The sequence below is a fragment of the Mytilus californianus genome, unplaced genomic scaffold (assembly GCF_021869535.1).
Source record: "Mytilus californianus isolate M0D057914Y unplaced genomic scaffold, xbMytCali1.0.p SCAF_1, whole genome shotgun sequence".
Taxonomy (NCBI): Eukaryota; Metazoa; Mollusca; class Bivalvia; order Mytilida; family Mytilidae; genus Mytilus; species Mytilus californianus.
Genome location: NW_026262581.1, coordinates 88554099 through 88578902, shown reverse-complemented (window position 1 = coordinate 88578902; position 24804 = coordinate 88554099). Strand labels below are relative to the sequence as shown.

Below are 24804 nucleotides of genomic sequence, written 5' to 3'. Positions count from 1 at the left end.
AAATAACCTTTTCAAATGACTCTACAATAACAATATGTAAAGAAATTTTCACTTTCATTTTCATAATAGCAATTTAGTGGAATTAAAAGTTTTATAGGATTGTAAGTATGCTTTATTTCAATTTTATCACTGTGCATTTACTTGGCTTAAACGGTTTTCTACAACAAAATTTCAGACCAGTTGAACAGTTTGGTTTGATAAAACAAACTGCAATTTGGTCAGAATTTTGAATGAACTGCAATAGGTGGAGAGCAACACTTACAGTCAAGTCAAAGTAACAAGGAACGTCACCAGACTGGACAGAACATAATGGAAGAAAAGAACCATTTACATATTTTACTAAATTATACATGATTTTTATTATCGTAAATAAAAGCGACATTTAAAAATTTAAAACCATCAAAGAGGAATGTAACATAATCATAAATAAATGGAAAATGTGTCCCCATGGACACAGATGATGCCCCCACGTGCATACAACATTATAAGGGGACATAACTCAAAAACAATAAAAGTGGCGCTACCCAAATTTGTACTAGATCTGAGTTTTGTGGTAATAAGTATTGTGTATAGGTTTCATAATGTTTGGTTGGGGCAAACTTAAGTTACAGAACGGAAACTAAAAATTTTGCAATTTTTTGATTTATAAAGGGGCATAACTCGATAATGGTTAAAGTGACGCCACCAAAATTTAACTTGATCTGTGTTTTGTGGTAATGAGCATTGTGTATAAGTTTCATACCATTTGGTTGAGGCTACTTAAGTCAGAGAACGGAAACTAAAAATTTTGTGCATTTTTTTTTCCCATTTATAAAGGGGCATAACTCGAGTTTGGTTAAAGTGACCCCACCAAAATTCAATCTTGATTTGTGTTTTGTCGTAATAAGCATTGTGTATAAGTTTCATAACATTTGGTAGAGGCAAACTTAAGAGAACAGAAACTAAAAATTTTGTAATTTTTTATTTTTAAAGGGGCATAACTCTAGAACGGTTAAAGTGACGCCACCAAAATTCAAACTTGATCTGTATTTTGTGGTAATAAGCATTGTGTATAAGTTTCATAACATTTGGTTTAAGCAAACTCAAGTTAGAGAACGGAAACCAATTTTGGGACATACGTTCATACAGATGGACAAGGGTGAATTTGAATGCCCCCTCCGCTACGGCAGGGGCATAATAAAATAAAATGTAGCATAATATCATTAATTTAAATAAATCTTGTATGTTATAATACAATAATTTTTAATACATATGTAACTTACAGTAGATCCTATTAATTTGAAAGCCCGTCCTAATATCTTAAAAGCTTCTTCTGCACCAGGCTGTTTGTTCTGAAATAAATTTTATAAAAGAATACAGTAGCGGTATTTTCATTTGAAAAATACAGTATTTTATGTCACCACCATCTGTAACCATATGCATTACATAAATTTGATAAGATCTAAAAAGACAGATTCTTGTAAGATTAAAAAATAAACAAACACAGAATAAACTAGTTACTGAACTGAACTTATGTTGTTGATGTTTGACATCAGAATGGATGCTATGCATAAAAGATAATCACGTGACTCAACCTACAACTGAATTTTTATCTTATTATTTCAGTACATTGTACCTGATGAAAAACTTCAAATGTCAAAACATTTTGAACAGTTAAGAGCAAGGAATCAGGCCTTGTACTCAGTGGACATAAAATTGAGAATGGAAATGGGGAATATGTCAAAGAGACAACAACCCGACCAAAGAGCAGATAACAGCCGAAGTCCACCAACAGGTCCACAACGCAGCGAGAAAATCCCGCACCCTGAAGCCAGAACCTTTTATAGCTTACTAGAGGGTATGAATATTGCTCATTGCTGAGGGTCATATGGTGACCGATAGTTAGCCGCTATATATCAGAAAAGCATCCATGTCTTACATTGAAAAAAAAAATTGACCCTTAATAAACATATTCGGCCACTTAAAAGGGTATAAATAATTCATCAAATATCTGTATCAAAACAAATTATTATTTTTGTAATGCTCTGGTAACATTTTGTTTTAGTGTTCCTGGATTTTGTTGTGCATTATTATGTTTTACTGTGACTTACTTTATCTGGATGAACCAAAATAGCTTGTTTTCTGTAATATTTCCTGATGTCATCATCACAACAATCATACCGTAAGCCTAAAATACTGCAAACGATAAAAAAAATGTTAAAACAGGACAGATGCTTATTATGCTGCAAAACATTTCAAAGTTAATATGTTGAAACAGAATTTACATGAAGTTTACATAAGTGATCTTCTTTTGGACAATGTCCTTTATTTTACTCGATCGCAAATACATTCTAAACTATATTCTTATATGTAATTTTTGTCAGAACACCAACGGTCTAATCTATATAAAAAACGAGAAACGATAAACACTTATGAACCACATCAACAAACGACAACCACTGAACAACAGGTTCCTGACTTAGGACAGGTGCAAACAAATGCAGTGGGTTTAAACGTTTTAACAGGCACCAACCTTCACCCTAACCTGAAACAATAGTGTAACATCACAACATAGAAAGACACAATACTATGATTCTAAGAGACCAAATATAGTTGATCTACTATATGGGTTAGGTGTTTCCTGTCAAAGAGGTCAAAGTTTGTTTAAGTATCTACATTGTACTTAAAATAGTATTAGTTTGTTTTTTTTAAATCGAATTCAATAAATAATTTGAACTCTTATTACTAAGGCCTTCATTAATTTTTACAGATTGTGGTCATTTAAGTCTATTTTTTTAAAGAACAAATCACATAGATTCTACTGTTAAGGCAAAATACTTGTCTAGTTGTGAAGATCATTAATCATTTTTTTAGGCAAATTGAGACACTTTCTGTAAGGTTATAAGTCAATAGCTATAGGTAAATTAATTAAATAACTCACCTGTAAGGGTCTTTTCCTTTACAAGCTAGAAGTCGCTGCATGGCTTCTGAACCTAAATATTAATGTTAAACTCACAATATAGCTTGAGGTAAAATATTCAGATTCTGTCTTGAAAAAACTAGCAACAGAAAAGGCAAACATACAATGTTTAATATTTAAATAGTATTTCTTGTAATTAATGTTTTTTTTTAAATTATACTTAGTTTTGTGCATTCTCGTACTCTGTCTGTCAAATTTCAATACTCCATACAAGCAAAAGAGTTCATCAACATAAATTGTCTTTTAATTTCATATTTCTTAAATTGTCTTTTAATTTCATATTTCTTAAATTGTCTTTTAATTTCATATTTCTTAATAAATATCCCCTGACTAGGTATTGCCTCTGAACATTGAGCAAACTATCTATTTTGTCCAAAAATGGTCAAATGGAGAAACCTTACCTGTTGAGGGTAAAGCTATATTTTCATCTACTCCAAGTTTTCTCCTTTCCAATTCAGATTGTTTAAAAAACCTTTTGAAATATTTGTTCAGTATTCTTGTCTTAACAAAATGTGATACTTTTCCCCAAGTCCATATCACATAAAGCACTATATTACTGACTCTGTAAATGGAAAAAAATATGTAGGCTTTAGCTCAACAAAATTTCTAATTTTCTAATTTAAATAAAAAATTAGATCAGCAAGTAATTATGTCTATACAAAATGTAAGAGTAAAATACTATTCTTTTTAAGAATTTAATGAACTTATGCTAATAAAATTTAAATTATAAATAGAAGCTGTTGTTACTTAATTCATGTAATTAAAGGTTTCTTAAAATTTAATTCAAATTTAAGGGTCTACCCAAGTTGATAACTTTATTGCTGCTAGGTTAACAGTAAACATGTGCCTGGTAAAGAATGTCTACATTATTGTAATACCTTTTAAAAGTTTTATAATGGTTGCAAAAGCCAGTTACCTGACCAATGCATACTGATATATGAACATAATTTATATTAAGTTCTCTCAGGTTGTTACAAACAAATTATGACAGCTGTTGCAGTCGTAAATCTGTCATAAACATATAACCAGATTAAATTCCAATATTTTTTTTTTACTTTTTACAATTTTTAAGTGACGAATTGATCTAAAAACAAAGAGTGCACACGCTGAAATGTCTCACCTGTTTTACTTATCATTGAAATCATGTTGAAAGTCTGTAATATGAAGGTTTAACATTATCAATAATCTATGAAAATGCGGTCACGGTCAGATGAACCATGCCAGACAGACATGTACACCTTGCAATCATTTCATACACTAAATATAGTGGTCCTATATTTCTAATAGTACCTGAGAAACAGATCAAACCACAAAATCTTAACATTGACCAATGAAACATAAAAATGAGGTCACAGTCAGATGAACCATGCCAGACAGACATGTACACCTTGCAATCATTTCATACACCAAATATAGTGGTCCTATTGCTAATAGTACCTGAGAAACAGATCAAACCACAAAATCTTAACATTGACCAATGAACCATAACTAGAGGCTCTCAAGAGCCTGTGTCGCTCACCTGACTCTACTTTGGTTTTAGAAATCATGTAAAGATAGATAAAAATCATAACAGATACCCAAATAATGATTGAGGCCAAATTTGGTTTAATATTGGTCCCGTTATGTAATAAAATATCCTGGTGGCCATCTTGAACAGTAAATTGGCAACAAAGTAGCAACACTTGGTCAGCACCTAATAAGGAACATTCATGCCAAGTTTGGTTTCATTCCATTCAGTGGTACTCTAAAAGAAGACATTTGTATGTATTTCCCATAGGGTCCTATATTAAACTAAGTCCCCCCCCTGGCGGCCATCTTGGATGATGGACTGACTGCAAAGTAACAACACTTGGTCAGCACCTCATAAGGAACATTCATGCCATGTTTGGTTTCATTCAATTCAGTGGTTCTCTAAAAGAAGACATTTGTATGTATTTCCCATAGGGTCCTATGTTAAACTAAGTCCCCCGCTAGCAGCCATCTTGGATGATGGATTGACTGCAAAGTAACAACACTTGATCAGCACCTCATAAGGAACATTCATGCCATGTTTGGTTCCATTTCATTTAGTGGTTCTCTAAAAGAAGACATTTGTATGTATTTCCCATAGGGTCCTATGTTAAACTAAGTCCCCTGCTAGCAGCCATCTTGGATGATGGACCGACTGCAAAGTAACAACACTTGGTCAGCACCTCATAAGGAACATTCATGCCATGTTTGGTTTCATTCAATTCAGTGGTTCTCTAAAAGAAGACATTTGTATGTATTTCCCATAGGGTCCTATGTTAAACTAAGTCCCCCGCTAGCAGCCATCTTGGACGATGGATTGACTGCAAAGTAACAACACTTGATCAGCACCTCATAAGGAACATTCATGCCATGTTTGGTTCCATTTCATTTAGTGGTTCTCTAAAAGAAGACAATTGTATGTATTTCCCATAGGGTCCTATGTTAAACTAAGTCCCCTGCTGGCAGCCATCTTGGATGATGGACCGACTGCAAAGTAACAACACTTGGTCAGCACCTCATAAGGAACATTCATGCCATGTTTTGTTTCATTCCATTCAGTGGTTCTCTAAAAGAAGACATTTGTATGTATTTCCCATAGGGTCCTACGTTAAACTAAGTCCCCCGCTGGCGGCCATCTTGGATGATGGATCGGCTACAAAGTAACAACACTTGGTCAGCACCTCATAAGGAACATTCATGCCATGTTTGGTTTCATTCCATTCAGTGGTTCTCTAGAAGAAGTTCAAAATGTAAAAAGTTAAAGACGACGACGACGGACGCCAAGTGATGAGAAAAGCTCACTTGGCCCTATGGGCCAGGTGAGCTAAAAATGAGGTAACGGTCATATGAACCCTGACAGACAGACATGTACACCTTACAATCATTCCATACACCAAATCTAGTTGACCTATTGCTTTAATATAGTATCTGATAAACTGACAAAATTGTGAAAAACTTATCATTGACCAATGAACCATGACAAGGAGGTCAAGGTCATGTGAACCCTGCCAGACAGACATATACAACTCACAATTGTTCCATACACTAAATAGGTTTGACCTATTGCTTATAATATGAGAAATAGACCAAACCACAAAAACTAATAAAATGCTCCGCAGGGCGCAGCTTGATACGACCGCAGAGGTCGAACCCTGAACAGTTGGGGCAAGTATGGACACAACATTCAAGCTTGATACAGCTTTGCATTTGGATTGTGATTAAATATTTGACACAGCATAGGTTTCTGACACAGAATGAATGTGGTCTAAGAACTTAAAAATTTTAAATTGGACATTCACCTATTATGGTCCAATATCCAAAATCTAAATACATGGTTAGATTCAGCATATCAAAGGACCCCAAGAATTCAATTTTTGATGAAATTAAACAAAGTTTAATTTTGGACCCTTTTGACCACAATGTGGACAAAGTTGATAACGGGGCCCAAAAATCAAAAATCTAAATACATGGTTAGATTCAGCATATCAAAGAACCCCATATATTCAATTTTTGTGGAAATCAAACAAAGTTTAATTTTGGACCCCGATTTGGACCAACTTGAAAACTGGGCCCATAATCAACAAGAGGCTGTCAGAGTGACAGCAAACCGGATTTTCCTGCAGAGGTCAAACCCTGAACAGTTGAGCAAGTATGGACACTACATTTAAGCTTAAAACAGCTCTGAATTTGGATTGTGATTGAATATTAGACACAGCATAGGTTTGTGACACAAAATGAATGTGGTTTAAGAACTGAAATACTTGAAATTGGACATTTAAATACCTATTATGGTCCAATATCAACAAGTCAAAATCGTGATTATTGAACTTGACCTCCATTTTGTTGTCAGTAACAACATATTAAAATTTAAAAAGGTTTGGTTGAACAGTTCATGAGTAAATGCACGGACACGACATTTTTTAAACTTTCAAGAACCGTAACTCCTGAACGGTAAAAGTCAAAATCGTCATTATTGAACTTGACCTCGATTTGTTGACAGTAACAACATATTAAAATTTAAAAAGGTTTGGTTGAACAGTTCATGAGTAAATGCACGGACACAACATTTTTTAAACTTTCAAGAACCGTAACTCCTGAACGGTAAAAGTCAAAATCGTCATTATTAAACTTGACCTCCATTTTGTTGTCAGTAACAACATATTAAAATTTTAAAAGGTTTGGTTGAATGGTTCATGAGTAAATGCACGGACAACATTTGGTTGCCGCCTGCCCGCCTGCCCGACCGACCGACCACCCGACGTACATCCCCAAATCAATAACCGACATTTTTGACACAAAAATCCGGTTAAAAATTTAAATACATGTTTAGATTCAGCATATCAAAGAACCCTGAGAATTCAATTTTTGTTAAAATCAAACTGAGTTTAATTTTGGACCCTTTTGAACTTAATGTAGACCAATTTGAAAACGGAACCAAAAATTAAGAATCTAAATACACGGTTAGATTCGGCATATCAAAGAACCCCAATAATTCAATTTTTGATGAAATCAAACAAAGTTTAATTTTGGACCCTTTGGACCTCAATGTGGACCAATTTAAAAATGGGGCCCAAAATCCAAAAACTAAATACACGGTTAGATTCAGCATATTAAAGAACCCCAAGAATTCAAGAATAAAACCCCATTGAAATTGGTCAAGAAATAAGCAATTTATACGAAGTATCTCCTTTTGCACAATACTGTGCAATTAAATATTTCTTGCTATTGCGCAATACTGTACAATTGACAATTTCTTGCTATTGCGCAATATTGTGCTATTGGATATTTCTTGCTATTGCGCAATACTGTGCAATTGAAGATTTCTTGCTATTGCGCAATACTGTGCAATTGAAGATTTCTTGCTATTGTGCAATACTGTGCAATTTAAAAATTTCTTGCTATTGCACAATACTTATTATATAATAATTTACACATCCTGTTTAGTGTGTATCTCCTACCATATCATTATTATTTGCTTTTAAATATAAATCAGAAATAACCAACTTAAAATGGAAAATTTTAAAAGAAAAAAAAAAGGAAAAAAAAATCCCCCCCCCCCCCCAAATTTTAAATTTTTTGAACCCCCTTATGATTCATCACCTCCAAATTCAATCCCAGCCTTCCCTTTGTGGTATGGTACCTTGCAGTAAAATTTCAGAGAGATCCATACACTTGAACACAAGTTATTGGCTGGAAACTATAAAAATGTGTTTTTTGGCCCCTTTTTGGCCCCAAATTCCTAAACATTTAGGGCAATTACCCCCAAACTCAAACCCAGCTTTCCCTTTGTGATATGGAACCTTGTAGTACAATTTCAGAAAGATCCATACACTTACACACAAGTTATTGTCCTGAAATTAGAAAAATGCTTGTTTTTTCCCCCTTTTTGGCCCCTAATTCCTAAAATATTGAGGCAATTACCCCCATCATCAATCCCAGCCTTCCCTTTGTGGTATGGTACCTTGCAGTACAATTTCAGACAGATCCATACACTTACACACAAGTTATTGTCATGAAACTAGAAAAATGATTGTTTTTTGCCCCTTTTTTGGCCCCTAATTCCTAAAATTTTGAGGCAATTACCCCCAAAATCAATCCCAGTATTCCTTTTGTGATATGGAACCTTGTGGTACAATGTCAGAGAGATCCATACACTAACACACAAGTTATGTCTGGAAGTTACAAAAATGCTTATTTTTGGCCCCTAATTCCTTTACTGTTGGTACCATAACCCCCAAAATCAATCCCAACCTTCCTTTTGTGGTAAAATTTCATAGAGATCCATTCACTTAAACTAAAGTTAGAGTGCAAAAACCAATGTGTCTTTGGACGACGACGACGCCAACGTCATACCAATATAGACCACAAAAATTTTTTTGCGGTCGTATAAAAATTGGCTTATCTTTATTATCATATGACAGGACTCTGCTAGCTTAATCAAGATGAATTAAGCAAGGGTTCTTAAAATAGTAAAATTTAGTTTGAAAATCATGCATCCAGGAGGCGTGTACTTGCCTTTACGAAAACCATGAATCTGTACATACATGCCATTAGTCTAAATAGTACTTTAATATAGGTATGCTATTAGCTAAAAATAAGTACTTACAGTTATGCTACAAGTCCAAACAGAACTACTTAATGTATGCTTTAAGTCACATATACATGTAAGTACCTACCAGTATACGAGTCCAAATACATGAAATAGAAGTACTTACAGGTATGCTAAAAGTCCAAAAAGAACTGTTTAAAGTGTGCTTTAAATCAACTGTAAGTAACTACAGGTATACTATGAGCCCAAATAGAAGACCTTACAGGTACGTTATGAGTCACAATAGAAGTACAATGTAGATGTACCTACAGGTATGCTGGAAGTCCAAATAACAAAAGTACTAACAGTTATGTTTTGCATCACAATAGAAATACTGTTTTACATGTGCCTACAGGTATGATACCTGTCCAAACAACAAAAGTACTTACAGGTATGCTATTAGTCCAAAAAGAAGTAACAACACTGTTATAAAGCCTGACCAAATGAAAGACACAAAAGCTTTGGACTTCTCAAACAGAAAGTTGATCCATTCATCTGAAAAGGAAAAAATCAGTGTTAACTTAAATTTCATCAATATTGATTTACATGTACGTTAAAATGTTATCACTGAAAAAACCACAACTATGATATTATATAATATGTTGCATTACTTTCCTCATGCAAGCCAAATATTTATTTTTTTTATTGTTAGGTTTACTAAAAAAAATTATTGAATTCAATGTTAAATGTACCTCAAAATAAAAATGGAGTTCCAACTGCCCTCTGGTATTTTTTTCTTAACCAGTCCAAAAGATGTTCTTGGCCAAGTTTGATTGCAATCAGCTCATAATTTCAGAGTGGATGACAGGGTTGAAGCTAGGACTTTGAGGGCTTTAGTCACTTTAGTGTAATAAGAAAACCTACCTTTCTTGGGTACCTGCTTAACATGATATGACTAAAGGCAGCTACAAAATGTGTTGTATGGGCTTAAATTCATGTATATAAACAATAAATATGTACTTTCATTTTCTTTTTCAGCATTTCACTAGTATGCAAATAAATTTTTTACACATATTAAAGAAAGATAAAAAACATTTAATAAAAAGCTGATATGCTTCTGGATGTGATACATGTAATGAAGAAAATGTGTAAAAAAAATTCACTATAGAAGACTATCAATGGCCCTCATTAAGTATTTTAATATAAACTGTTAACACAGAGATAGGTCTCACCTTTTTGTACTTTTGATAATGCAAATGTTGAAATTAAAATAGCAATACTTTAAAGGGGCACTAGCTGTCAAATTCATGTTCACCGATTTGACTCAAATTCTCATATTTGATTTATAACAATGTAAAAAATTTATCCAAACTATTAAAAGTCTAAAATAAACAGTTAACAGGACATGGGCATGGGCATGATAACACGTAGCTTCATTTCGTGTGTATTTTAGTCTAGACACCATCTAATTTACTATCGAGTTGACCTCCAAAGTCATCCGATGACCATATAAGCGATGTAAACATAAAGATATAAATAGATTAAGTGAACTCGTGCTATTGGATTTTTCTAGGTCTGTTTAATTTCATATTATAGATTAAAAATATATGTTTATCATCGTTTTTACCTGTATAAGAATGATTTTTTGTGGATTGGATCAGTCAATCAAATGATTTACCTTTGTTTCACTTTCAATGTTGACATTCTTTTCCTTTAAATAACTTTACACATACAATTCATATGTTATCCATCTCTAGCTAAGGGGTTAAATTGAAGTTCACATGAATACGGATTCAATGAGGTTGAATTATTCACTTGCAAGAGAATAATTCATCATCAATGTTTCTTAGCTTATTTTGACAAAATTGAACCATACTGGCGGCTAAAAGCGAATAATTATTTCACTAATTCACTTTCATTAATGATTGAACAAAAAAAAAATCATATATTAGATTTTTTATATATCTCGTAGCTAGTGCCCCTTTAACATGTAAGTTATGCAAATATTCAAAGTCAATGAACCATGACTGAAGGTACATGGCAAAACAATCTCCATGGAAATGAGATGTGCCAATGCTAATACAACTGCATACCAAATACCATAGACTTATCATAAGTCGTTCTCTGTCAACAAACCTAAACACACATTGACTTGTAAACTATGTACAAGAATTTAAGTAATACAACATTTTGTAATGAGTTTATTACTCTAAACTCTTGGAATTATTTTTTTTTTACTTTTACAAATTCAAGAATGGAATAGATAAGAAATGCTTTTGCCATTTTAAAAAATTGTTTCATAAATGGCAAAATTTATACAAGCACTGACGAAAAACACTGCTAAGAATGATGTTCCCCTATTTCATGTATATATACATTCTATCAAAAATAATTAGTATGAATTCATACATTACTTTTCCAAAAATAAATACTGTGACTTAATTTTTTCAAATTAAATCTTGAGTGTTTACATATTTGATTTATGTTAAGCAAAATTCAAGAAAATTCTATTTCATATTCATTTAAGATTTTATTTACCTATATACTCTTGGTCAAATGGAGACTGTAAAGGCAAATGTCCTTTGTTGTCTTTACTGCTTTCCTCTGATTTCGACTTCTTATCAATTTTACCATTCTGTACATAATTATCATGTTTCCTACTTTCACCATCTCTATTTTGAGCACTGTTTCTTTTGTAAGAATCACTTAGATCATTATTTATATAAATATTGTCTGTTGATTTTTTGTGAGCTGATGATGAAGCTTTGGATCCTACTTTTCCATTATTAAGAACAGTAACATTGTCATTAGAAGGCTTTCCTGATGTGGATTTTTTGGAAGTCTTTGATTGAAATATTCTTCTTGCATCAAAAAAAGGTTTATTAGGGTGTAGTGTTTCTGTTTGTCTAGTAGGCAGTTTGAAGTCATCAATTGTGTCGGTTTTTGATGAATAACTCTGTGGGGCAGGTTTGGTCAAATGTATCTCCTCAATTCCACTTGTTCCACTACTAACACTACTTGTGCTCCCCTTTCTACTAAAAACACGTGGTATACTTTCTGTACTGTCACTGCGTTGGTCCTGACTAACAGCAAACTCTTCAAACTGATCCAGACCATACTTAGAATCTGGTGTAACATGGGATCCCATATCATCTGAATGTTTGTTATTTATATGACCTTTTGACCCTTGTCTTGTATAATATGGCTTTCTAATAGGCTTGAATGGCTTTGCAGATAGAAATGATGTGGAAGTTTTCTTTTTTGAGGAATCGGTCTCTTCCTTGTCCTTTGTTGCTTGCATAGGTTTTCTTTTTAATGTTTTTGCAACATCTGAATATGTCATTTTATTACTAGACTGTTGGTCTCCAGAACTAAAGGTACTAGGTACATCACCATTAGAATTAGGAATGACTGTAGGAGATCCAAAGGGGTCATAACTTTGAGAAAATGAATTCCAATTATTATATGCGTCTGCATAAATGTCTCTTCCATCATTGCTTGCATCAGACATGCTTAAATTTCTGTGTGGTGATGGATCTGTTGCACGTAAATCATGTTCAAAAGATGCTGAGTTGGGATTGACAGACAGTAAATTTTGAATGTTTGTTAATAGATCTTTGTTTATCTGTGTACTGTCTATTGCTGGGTCATATGTTGATGGACTACTTGGAGGGGTAAAGGCATCCCAGTTGAACATTCCAGCTTGCTCATTAACATTTTGATTAGGTATAGGCATTCCACTAAACTGTGTCCAAGTACTGTACATTGGAGCTGTTTGACCTCCAAGGTCAAATCCTCCAGATACTGGTGGCAGGTCATCTGTTTTTACCTTCCTGGCCTCTGCCATCATTCATCTACAACCTATAAATAAGAAATAAAATAAAATAAAAATATTAACGTCTAATTAAATATTATAAAACATTATTAACGGAAATAGCCTTAACTAAAAGAAAAACACAAGCAGTCCAATCAAAATGTGCTTAACCTCTGGATATGTCCTTTCCCAAAAGAATATCATCATAGTCTGTTTATATGAAATTTACTAAAACTTGGGTCATGTAAAACACAGTTTTCAAGACACTCAAATGTTTATGATTGTGATCAAAAAGATTTTTGTCTTGAAAATGGTTCCTAAGCACCGTAAAAATGATGACCATTTTATATTGGCAAGGTTAACGCGTTGTTAACAGCTTTTAAATGGAAATGTTACAAGAAGACCATCCTGGGGATTCATTATAAACATGTTCAGCTTTAATCTTCCTACGAATTTTAAAGATGAAACCACTTCTGTGTGTAAATTTCATGCAGATTGAGCCGAGTTTAAACACAAGAATCAGGATACTTCTTATTTTTGGACATGATAAAAAAAAAAAAGGAATTTAGACATGTTAAATGTGCCTTGGATTCCCCATGTCACAAAATTATATATCATGTATGATATTCAAGCTGTAGACCCATGGACTCCCTTTCCCTATTGTAACACATCCTTTGATTAATGTGGAAGCAAGTTTACCAACTACTGTCACAGACTCAAGCTTCTTTTATGGCTGGTAATTTCTATTAATGCAGGATATTTTAGTTTGTTACCAGAGGCGGATTTAGAGGGTTTTTCAGGGGGCCCGGGCCCCCCCTTTTTGTGGCAAAAATTTGGTTGATTATATAGGGAATCACTGAAGCATGACTGGAGCGGGCCCCCACTTATGAAAATTTCTGGATCCGCCACTGGTTACCAGTCATTGTAAGGATTGATGATAAAACTCAGTTATGTATATATAGAAAGGAAACCCATAGCATTCAAAGTGTCAGAGCAAAGTCTCAAGAAGCTATATTTGTACCTTATGTTAACATTATATTTTTCTTTCTGGAGCGATGGTTCAGATATAAAGAAAATTTTACTCTTTCATTTAAATTAATATGGATACTGATTTTGTGTAAAATCCCAACCCACCCCCCAAAAGTATTTAAGTAAAACTTTGTTATTACAAAAAATCAAAATCAATTTTACAAGGAAGTCTTGTGAACATGAACAGATGGGGTTTTCCCCCATGAACTCTTTCCAAAACCAAATAGCAGGCCTTAATTGCCTTTATTCCTGTTGTAACAGGTAAGTGCACAACCACACCTCCATTTCTCTTCGTACTTTTCAATACTAAACAGCTACTTTTAAATCTAATAAAAATAATGAAAGCTTTTTGCTTCATAAAGCATATTTTTTAAATCAGCACCCAAGGCCAAAATAATAATAAAATGCTTTGCTGAGCGCAGCCTGATACGACCGCAGAGGTCGAACCCTGAACAGTTGGGCAAGTTTGGACACAATATTCAAGCTTGATACTGTCTGAATTTGGATTGTGATCAAATTTTTGACATAATATAGGTTTCTGACACAAAATAAATGTGGTCAAAGATCTTAATAAAATGCTCCGTTGGGCGCAGCTTGATACGACCGAAGAGGTCGAACCCTGAACAGTTGGGGCAAGTATGGACACAACATTCAAGCTTGATACAGCTCTGAATTTGGATTGTGATTAAATATTTGACACAGCATAGGTTTCTGACACAGAATGAATGTGGTCTAAGAACTTAAATTTTTTTAATTTACCTATTCAAACCATATTATTATTTGCTTTTATATATAAATCAGAAAAAAACAACTTAAAATGGAAAATTTAAAAGAAAAATAAATGTGGATAGTGTCCACATGTGGACACAGATGATGCCCCCACTTGCATATCATATAGTTATAAAGGGACATAACTGAAGAACGGTAAAAGTGACGCTACCCAAATTTGAACTTGATCTGAGTTTTGTGGTAATAAGCATTGTGTGTAAGTCTCATAACATTTGGTTTAGGCTAACTTAAGTAGAGAACAGAGAAACTAAAAATTCAGCAATTTTTCTATTTGTAAACACGCATAACTCTAGAACAGTTGTGTATAAGTTTTATAACATTTGGTTGAAACAAACTAAAAAATTCAGCAATTTTTATGTTTATAAAGGGACATAACTCAAGAATGGTAAAAGTATCGCCACCTTATTTCGTACTTAATCTGTATTATGTAGTAATAAGCATTGTGTATAAGTTTCATAACATTTGGTTGAGGCAAACTAAAGTTAGAAAACGGAAACAAAAAATTTGTACTTGATCTTAGTTTTGTGGTAATGAATATTGTGTATAGGTTTCATAATGTTTGGTTGGGGCAAACTTAAGTTACAGAATGGAAACTAAAAATTTTGCAATCTTTCGATTTATAAAGGGCCATAACTCAATAATGGTTAAAGTGACACTACCCAAATTCAACTTGATCTGTGTTTTATCAGAGGAAGTCAAAATTAAACATTGCATTGTATAAAGCATTGATTGTAGTTGATTCAACTATAATCATGGACAAAGGAAGATAACTCCAATTTTAATATAAATTACTTGATATTTACAAGAAAATAAAAATTTAGCAATTTTTTCATTTATAAAGGGACATAACTCTAGAATGGTTAAAGTGACTCCACCAAAATTCAAACTTGATCTGTGTTTTGTGGTAATAAGCATTGTGTAAACGTTTCATAACATTTGGTTGAGGCAAACTTAAGTTAGAGAACGGAAACTAAAATTTTTGCAATTTTTCCATTAATAAAGGAGCATAACTCTAGAACGGTAAAAGTGACACCACCAAAATTCAAACTTGATCTGTGTTTTGTGGTAATAAGCACTGTGTATAAGTTTCATAACATTTAGTTGAGGCAAACTTAAATTAAAGAACGGAAACTAAAAATTTTCCAATTTTTCCATTTATAAAGGGGCATAACTCTAGAACGGTTACAGTGAAGGCACCAAAATTCAAACTTGATCTGTGTTTTGGGGTAATAAGCATTGTGTATAAGTTTCATAACATTTGGTTGAGGCAAACTCAAGTTAGAGAACGGAAACCAATTTTGGGACGTACGGACGGACGTACGTACGTACATACAGACAGACAAGGGTAAAACTTAATGCCCCCACCGCTATGGCGGGGGCATAAAAAAGGAAAAAAAGGAAAGGGGGGGGGGGGGGGGGGGGGGGGAAATCCCCCGCCCCCCAAATTTTTTTGAACCCCCTTATGATTCATCACCCCCAAACTCAATCCCAGCCTTCCATTTATAGTATGGTACCTTGCAGTACAATTTCAGAGAGATCTATACACTTGAACACAAGTTATTGTCTGGAAACTAGAAAAATGCTTGTTTTTTGGTCCCAAATTCCTAAACATTTAGAGCAATTACCCCCAAACTCAAACCCAGCTTTCCCTTTGTGATATGGAACCTAGTCGTACAATTTCATAAAGATCCATACACTTACACACAAGTTATTGTCCTGAAACTAGAAAAATGCTTGTTTTTTGCCCCTTTTTGGCCCTTAATTCCTAAAAATTGAGGCAATTACCCCAAAAATCAATCCCAGCCTTCCCTTTGTGGTATGGTACCTTGCAGTACAATTTCAGAGAGATCCATACACTTGAACACAAGATATTGTCTGGAAACTAGAAAAATGCTTGTTTTTTGGCCCCTTATTCCTAAACGTTTTGGGCAATTACCCCCAAACTCAATTCCAGCTTTCCCTTTGTGATATGGAACCTTGTAGTACAATTTCAGAAAGATCCATATGGACACTTACATACAAGTTATTATCATGACACTAGAAAAATGCTTGTTTTTTGCCCCTTTTTTTGCCCCTAATTCCTAAAATTTGGAGGCAATTACCCCAAAAATCAATCCCAGCATTCCCTTTGTGATATGGAACCTTGTGGTACAATGTCAGAGAGATCCATACACTAATACACAAGCTATTGTCTGGAAGTTACAAAAATGCTTATTTCTGGCCCCTTTTAGGCCCCTAATTCCTTAACTGTTGGTACCATAACCAGGGCTTCCAAAATTATTTTTAGCCAGCTGGACATTTTATATATTATCCCGATTTTAATCCTTTAAGACTATATAAACAAAAGGCAATTATGGTAATCAGTTGACGAGTTGGCCATCCCAATGATTGACATTTTTAAATCTAGTACCGGATGTTATCTTGACAATGGTAAAACATGGACCAGAGACGGATACGTAAATACCGTGTACGTTTGCAAAGCATGAATGAGTGTATAAAGTAGCTCTTTCTACGTTATTTCTTCAAGAAAGTATTCGAAATAAACGTGAGATAAAGGTATCAATAACAATTTAAGCATTTTTTGAAGAAATTAGGATGCATAATTAAATTTCACACCTGCGCCCATGCGCACACGTGTACTAGTTCAAACAGAGACATGTCTCTGGTGCAAACAACGTGGTTATGACGATTTTTCATTTTCACCTTTTTAATTTTTTCATCAAATCATATTTGTAAACGTATTTCTGATAATTTATATCTTTTTGACTAAATTAATTAGATGCAAACCGCTGAAATGTAAGAAAATAACTTTGAATAGACCGATCAATGTCCGGTTCAAAATAGTTTACCTGTCACCTGAACAGTTAAATTTCAGCTATTCGACAACTAATTAGCCTTGATTAAAATGAGAAGGTATTAAATTAGGGGTTGTTTTGATAGTACTTAATGATCATGTCACTTTTATGAATGGAAATGTGTGGCTGTTAAATGCAAAAGGTTGGGTCAAAAAGATCGTGAATTTTGTTAAAATGACCATCTCTTAAGAAAGCCTAGAAAACTAAAAAGTAGATGACCGTTTCATGCTTTGCCCAGCTGGACTTTTACCGGACATTATACAAATGTCTGGAATATATGACCGTTTTGGAAGCCTTGACCATAACCCCCAAAATCAATCCCAACCTTCCTTTTGTGGTATTGAACCTTATGGTAAAATTTCATAGAGATCCATTCACTTAAACTAAAGTTATTGTGTGAAAACCAATGTATCTTTGGACGACGACGACGCCATACCAATATATGATTTTTTTGCGGTCGTATTTACCTAGAATGGTCAGATATCCAAAATCTAACAACATGGTTAGATTCAGCATTTAAAAAAAAAACCAATAATTTAATTTTAGTTGAAATCAAACGAAGTTTAATTTTGGACCCTTCAAACCTTAATATGAACTCATTTGAAAACAGGGTCCAAAATAAAAATCTAAATGCACAGTAAGATTCAGCAAATCATACAGCCGCAATAATTCAGTTTTTGATGAAATCAAACAACGTTTAATTTTGGACCCTTTTGACCTCAATGTAGACCAATTTAAAATTGGGGCCCAATATCCAAAAAAATTATACAAGGTTAGAACCCCCAAAAATTAAAGACTTAATTAATCCTATCGAAATTGGTTAAAACATTTGTATTTGTTTTCAATTGAAGATTTCTTGCTATTGTGCAATACTGTGCAATTGAAGATTTCTTGCTATTGCGCAATACTGTTGTTGCACAATACTGTGCAATTGAATTTTTTGCTATTGCACAATACTGTGCAATTGAAGATTTCTTGCTATTGCGCAATACTGTGCAGCTGAAGATTTCTTGCTATTACGCAATACTGTGCTATTGTGCAATTGAAGATTTCTCCCTATTGCACAATACTGTGTTATTGCTCAATACTGTGCAATTGAAGATTTCTTGCTATTGAGCAATACTGTGCTATCGTGCAATACTGTGCAATTGAAGATTTCTTGCTTTTGACCAATACTGTGCTATTGTACAATATTAATCTTAGGATACATTAAGAGACCCCCCCCCCCCCCCTTATACAGGCATCCACCCTAGGCCATGCTGCACCCAATGACATATGTAGATATCATAAGATGCAATGTAAAGGAGCATATATCAATGCCAGGACACAGCATTTCTTCTTCTTTGCCTCCCTGCCAACACTTGATGTATCTTAAACTTATACATCAAGGTTGGATACACCACACCGGTAACCGGCATGGATACAGTGGCCAAGCAGAACATAAAGTAATGGTGAAATAATATATAAATATAAACAAAAACAGGTTTGGGAAAAACTAACCACAGTTTATTAAGCATAGTTAAAATTTCAAATAAGGCAAGAAATATACAATACATGTACAAATGTATATGCATGATAAACAAAATTTTAAAACATGAATAACTGAAAGTGTAAGTCAAATTGTGGTTCTCCACAGTAATATAAAATCTAAGGTCACTGCGGACAAAATTCTAAAACTACAATAATGCACATAGAGTCAAAACACACAAAACTAGAAAATAAGGGAGTGGTGGGTGGGAAAAGAAAGAAGATTATGCTTGATCGATTTGACATACAACTTGCTTGCTGCTTGCTAAATTTTTGAATGTTGCGAGATGCTGGGATGCATACTGTGCAAGATAAATTTGATTGAATTTATTGGATTAGGTTAAACCGGGAAATTTGAAAAATCAAAGCTGATTGGTAGATAAATATATCCCAGACAAAGCAAGATTCAAATAAGACAATCCGATTGGCTGTTGTCCGTAACCAGCCAAAACAAATGTGAAAAGGAGGTGCATGGTTTTATAAAAAATAGCAATCAAATAATATGAAACTACAGAATGTACAAATGCTTCTACAATACATGTATCTATATTAATACTGTATTTTCAAAATAATACTTCCACTGTGCTATTGCGCAATACTGTGCAATTGAAGATTTCTTGCTAAACCAAAATTTTTTGCAGTTGTATAATAATGATAGTTTGCTCTTGCGCAATGTTAACTGACATACTGAATTCAACCGACTCGAAAGCTTCTATTCTGTTCTTTCTATAGTTTTTTTTAATTCCAGTCCTGTAAAATTTTGATGTCACAAGAGTAAATATTGATGCCATAGAGCAAAAGAGATTGTTGTATATGATGTCAACAGATAAAAAAAAGAAGCAAAAGATACCAAAGGGACAATCAAAAAATGATAAGTTGAAACAAAACAGAATAAAATGGCTTAAGGGAAAACGAGAAATAGAAAAACAGCAGTCTACAAAACACTTCTCTAAAAACTGAACATGAACCCTACCTAAAACCAAGGAAGATCTCAAGTGTAACCCTAAAACCAAGGAAGATCTCAAGTGTAACCCTAAAACCAAGGAAGATCTCAAGTGTAACCCTAAAACCAAGGAAGATCTCAAGTGTAACCCTAAAAACAAGTAAGATCTCAAGTGTAACAGAATGGCAAATACTGATATGGTCTATCAAAAATGCATACATGTTTTTTAGTGTATTATATGCAAGTTCCTTGTTAAACAATATGGTGGATGTAATGATATACAATGTAGGGTTATCTACATTTGGATTAATGTGTCAAGGAACTTGTGTACAAGTCACAAAAATCGTACCATTGACGTAAATTTTACTTTTATTGAGTAAAAGTGACATTCATCTAAAAATTATAGTCTTTATTAGTGATATAAGCAGTATTACATGTACACTATATAAAATAGAGATTTCGGGTAATAAATATCAGTTCTCTGGGTGTTCATTAGTATTTGGAATGTATGCGTTTTGCGAGCAGTTTGTCAAAACTATCCAAAATGAAAATAAAAAGACTAGAAAGTTCTGCAATTTCTACATCATTATTATTTCTTTAGACTTTCATAAAAACATAGAAATCAAATTACAATATAAATCTCAATTCAGCATATAATAACAATCAAATAATCTGCGTCAAATTTAAGACAAACGCTGAAAAAGTTATAAATATCAATAGGTTGCCAAATACATGAAATATAAATATGGAAACCCCCTAGTTTTTAATAATATTGACACACTCTAGAAAATATCAGTCACAGATTTTACAGTTTTATGACAAAATATTTCCTGGAACTCTGTAAATATAATACACATATGCTTTTGCTAAAAGAATATTCGATCTAAATGGATCCCCAATTTAGAAAAAAGGCTTTGCAATCAGAATAAAATGCTCCGCAGGGCGCAGCTTGATACGACCGCAGAGGTCGAACCCTGAACAGTTGGGGCAAGTATGGACACAACATTCAAGCTTGATACAGCTTTGCATTTGGATTGTGATTAAATATTTGACACAGCATAGGTTTCTGACACAGAATGAATGTGGTCTAAGAACTTAATAATTTTTAATTGGACATTCACCTATTATGGTCCAATATCCAAAATCTAAATACATGGTTAGATTCAGCATATCAAAGAACCCCAAGGATTCAATTTTTGATGAAATCAAACAAAGTTTAATTTTGGACCCTTTTGACCTCAATGTGGACAAAGTTGATAACGGGGCCAAAAAATCAAAAATCTAAATACATGGTTAGATTCAGCATATCAAAGAACCCCATATATTCAATTTTTGTTGAAATCAAACAAAGTTTAATTTTGGACCCCAATTTGGACCAACTTGAAAACTGGGCCCATAATCAAAAATCTAAATACATGTTTAGATTCAGCATATCAAAGAACCCTAAGAATTCAATTTTTGTTAAAATCAAACTAAGTTTAATTTTGGACCCTTTGGACCTTAATGTAGACCAATTTGAAAACGGAACCAAAAATTAAGAATCTAAAAAATCGGTTAGATTCAGCATATCAAAGAACCCCAAGAATTCAATTTTTGATGAAATCAAACAAAGTTTTATTTTGGACCCTTTTGACCTCAATGTGGACAAAGTTGATAATGGGGTCCAAAAATCAAAAATCTAAATACATGGTTAGATTCAGCGTATCAAAGAACCCCATATATTCAATTTTTGTTGAAATCTAACAAAGTTTAATTTTGGACCCCAATTTGGACCAACTTGAAAACTGGGCCCATAATCAAAAATCTAAATACATGTTTAGATTCAGCATATCAAAGAACCCTAAGAATTCAATTTTTGTTAAAATCAAACTAAGTTTAATTTTGGACCCTTTGGACCTTAATGTAGACCAATTTGAAAACGGAACCAAAAATTAAGAATCTAAATACACGGTTAGATTCGGCATATCAAAGAACCCCAATAATTCAATTTTTGATGAAATCAAACTAAGTTTAATTTTGGACCCTTTGGACCTCAATGTGGACCAATTTAAAAACGGGGCCCAAAATCCAAAAACTTAATACACAGTTAGATTCAGCATATTAAAGAACCCCAAGAATTCAAGAATAAAACCCCATTGAAATTGGTCAAGAAATAAGCAATTTATAGGAAGTATCTTCTTTTGCACAATACTGTGCAATTGAATATTTCTTGCTATTGCGCAATACTGTACAATTGACAATTTCTTGCTATTGCGCAATATTGTGCTATTGGATATTTCTTGCTATTACACAATACTGTGCAATTGAAGATTTCTTGCTATTGTGCAATACTGTGCAATTGAAAATTTCTTGCTATTGCACAATACTTATTACATAAAAACTTACACATCCTGTTTGGTGTGTATCTCCTACCATATCATTATTATTTGCTTTTAAATATAAATCAGAAATAACCAACTTAAAATGGAAAATTTTAAAAGAAAAAAAAAAGGAAAAAAAGAAAAAAAAGGAAAAAAAAAAAATCCCCCCCCAAATTTTTTGAACCCCCTTATGATTCATCACCCCCAAACTCAATCCCAGCCTTCCCTTTGTGGTATGGTACCTTGCAGTACAATTTCAGAGAGATCCATACACTTGAACACAAGTTATTGTCTGGAAACGAGAAAAATGTGTTTATTTGGCCCCTTTTTGGCCCCAAATTCCTAAACGTTTAAGGCAATTACCCCCAAACTCAAACCAAGCTTTCCCTTTGTGATATGGAACCTTGTAGTACAATTTCAGAAAGATCCATACACTTACACACAAGTTATTGTCCTGAAACTAGAAAAATGCTTGTTTTTTGCCCCTTTTTTGCCCCTAATTCCTAAAATTTTGAGGCAATTACCCCCAAAATCAATCCCAGCATTCCTTTTGTGATATGGAACCTTGTGGTACAATGTCAGAGAGATCCATACACTAACACACAAGTTATGTCTGGAAGTTACAAAAATGCTTATTTTTGGCCCCTTTTGGCCCCTAATTCCTTTACTGTTGGTACCATAACCCCCAAAATCAATCCAAACCTTCCTTTTGTGGTATTGAACCTTGTGGTAAAATTTCATAGAGATCCATTCACTTAAACTAAAGTTAGAGTGCGAAAACCAATGTGTCTTCGGACGACGCCGGACGACGACGCCAACGTCATACCAATATACGACCACAAAAATTTTTTTGCGGTCGTATAAAAACATCCGGTCAGCTGGGAAGTCTAATTTTGCTTATCGAGTTTGCTTTCCAAAGTGATTGATTATGCCAAGACACGCCCTATTTCCCGCTAAACCAATAAACTTGCGAAATTTATATCAATAGAAAACTGAAAGTAACTAAAATAACCACAGCCTTATGTAAGTCCAGTCAGATAATTTATCAGACAATATTTACAATATTCAATCAATAATGTACACACATATCACCGGATTCTTCGTGAAATATTCTCAGTTTGAAATCTTTACCATTCAAGAAAGGATAACTTGTACATGAAATCCTGTAATGAACTTTGGCGAATTTGTTAAAAGTATGCATTTCTAATTAATTAACATTCCCAGGCTTGAGTAATGATAAAAACTAATAAAGTCCAAGGTGATCACTTCAATCCTCTAGTTTTAAATTGACTTATCTATGCTTAATTCTAAAGTTTATATTCAAAACATCGCAGTTTATCTATACCGAACAACAATTATGTACCAAAATACGTTCACAACATTACTTTTAGAGAGTTTTCTGAATATTGATTGATTGGTGTTTAACCAAGGTTGGTAAAAACCCGGTCAATACTAGTATTGACCATGACAGCGGTAAATACCGGGAAATACTGGCAAATACTGGTCGATTGAAATTTTGAGTGGACATTACTATAAAAACCACTCTCTATTGGTCAATTACTTTTAAAAAATGAAATAATGAAAGTGTTAAAGTCATTTTAAATGTTCTCTTTCTATTTTTATTGTAAATTCTTAATAAAAAGTGATTTACACTCAATGTTTTATTAGTACATAAGATAAAAATGTTTTGTCCCTGGCAGAAACTCATCAGATGGCTTTTGCACTGGCTATAGCATTGCAATCATTACATTTTGCACTGGTTTTGTTGTTGTCTTATATTGTATAGAAGTTCGAAATAGGATCTCCATGTTTCAGTTTGGTGCTTAAGGTCAAGATGGTTATACTACATGTATATGTGTATGTTAATCATGTAAATATTGATTATGTAAAGGTAAAATTTATACAACATTATATATTTTTCGGTTTAAAACATAAATTACAGTTCAGCCATAAGAGAAAAGGTCCTTCATACCTTCCATTTCCTGCATAAAGATGTTTTTTGTCTCACATTTAATAGATAGGAAATATTTTATTGTTTAAGTGAGTCTTCAAATATCACTTTTTTTACTTTCAACCATGTTTTGTCATCATTTATTGGGGGCTGTTGTTTCAATAGTAATTAAATTTTCACACCTAGCAATGCCAGGTGATAGGTAATAAGACACCTGTAAAGTTCATTTACCTGTAGTTTTATGTACCTGTAAAAATTATGCATTTTCAATAAAAATTATCTTGATTGAAAAATGTTGTAATAATTAATTTGTCAATTCTTTATATATATATATAAAACATGCAATATCATAACTTATAAGGACTAAACTAGTAGGTACAAGTGTTAATAAAATGCTCCCTGCTGGGCGCAGCTTGATACGACCACAGAGGTCAAACCCTGAACAGTTGGGGCAAGTATGGACACAACATTCAAGCTTGATACAGCACTGAATTTGGATTGTGATTAAATATTTGACACAGCATAGGTTTCTGACACAGA

General features: G+C 33.4%; 2 protein-coding genes and 1 long non-coding RNA gene across 17 annotated transcripts in view; 1 reads left to right on the top strand and 2 right to left on the bottom strand.

The window, feature by feature from the left end:
• Window positions 1-24804, top strand: part of LOC127710138 (uncharacterized) — a 304241-nt gene that overhangs the window by 63351 nt on the left and 216086 nt on the right. The gene's annotated exons all lie outside the window — the stretch shown is intronic.
• Window positions 1-24804, bottom strand: part of LOC127709512 (uncharacterized) — a 217648-nt gene that overhangs the window by 20961 nt on the left and 171883 nt on the right. For both annotated transcript variants that reach the window (XR_007985696.1, XR_007985698.1), the window contains one exon: window positions 8430-8591. The gene's annotated coding sequence lies outside the window, so the exon portion shown is untranslated. The remainder of the gene's footprint in view (window positions 1-8429; window positions 8592-24804) is intronic.
• The window catches only part of LOC127709649 (uncharacterized), a 479059-nt gene that overhangs the window by 452049 nt on the left and 2206 nt on the right, over window positions 1-24804 (bottom strand). For all 14 annotated transcript variants that reach the window (XM_052215267.1, XM_052215357.1, XM_052215329.1 and 11 more), the window contains 6 exons: window positions 11535-12857; window positions 9446-9551; window positions 3361-3521; window positions 2921-2972; window positions 2091-2175; window positions 1263-1331 (listed from right to left, as the gene is read on the bottom strand). In XM_052215267.1, the coding sequence (XP_052071227.1) occupies window positions 1263-1331; window positions 2091-2175; window positions 2921-2972; window positions 3361-3521; window positions 9446-9551; window positions 11535-12846 (1785 nt within the window). In that variant the 5' untranslated portion in view covers window positions 12847-12857. The remainder of the gene's footprint in view (window positions 1-1262; window positions 1332-2090; window positions 2176-2920; window positions 2973-3360; window positions 3522-9445; window positions 9552-11534; window positions 12858-24804) is intronic.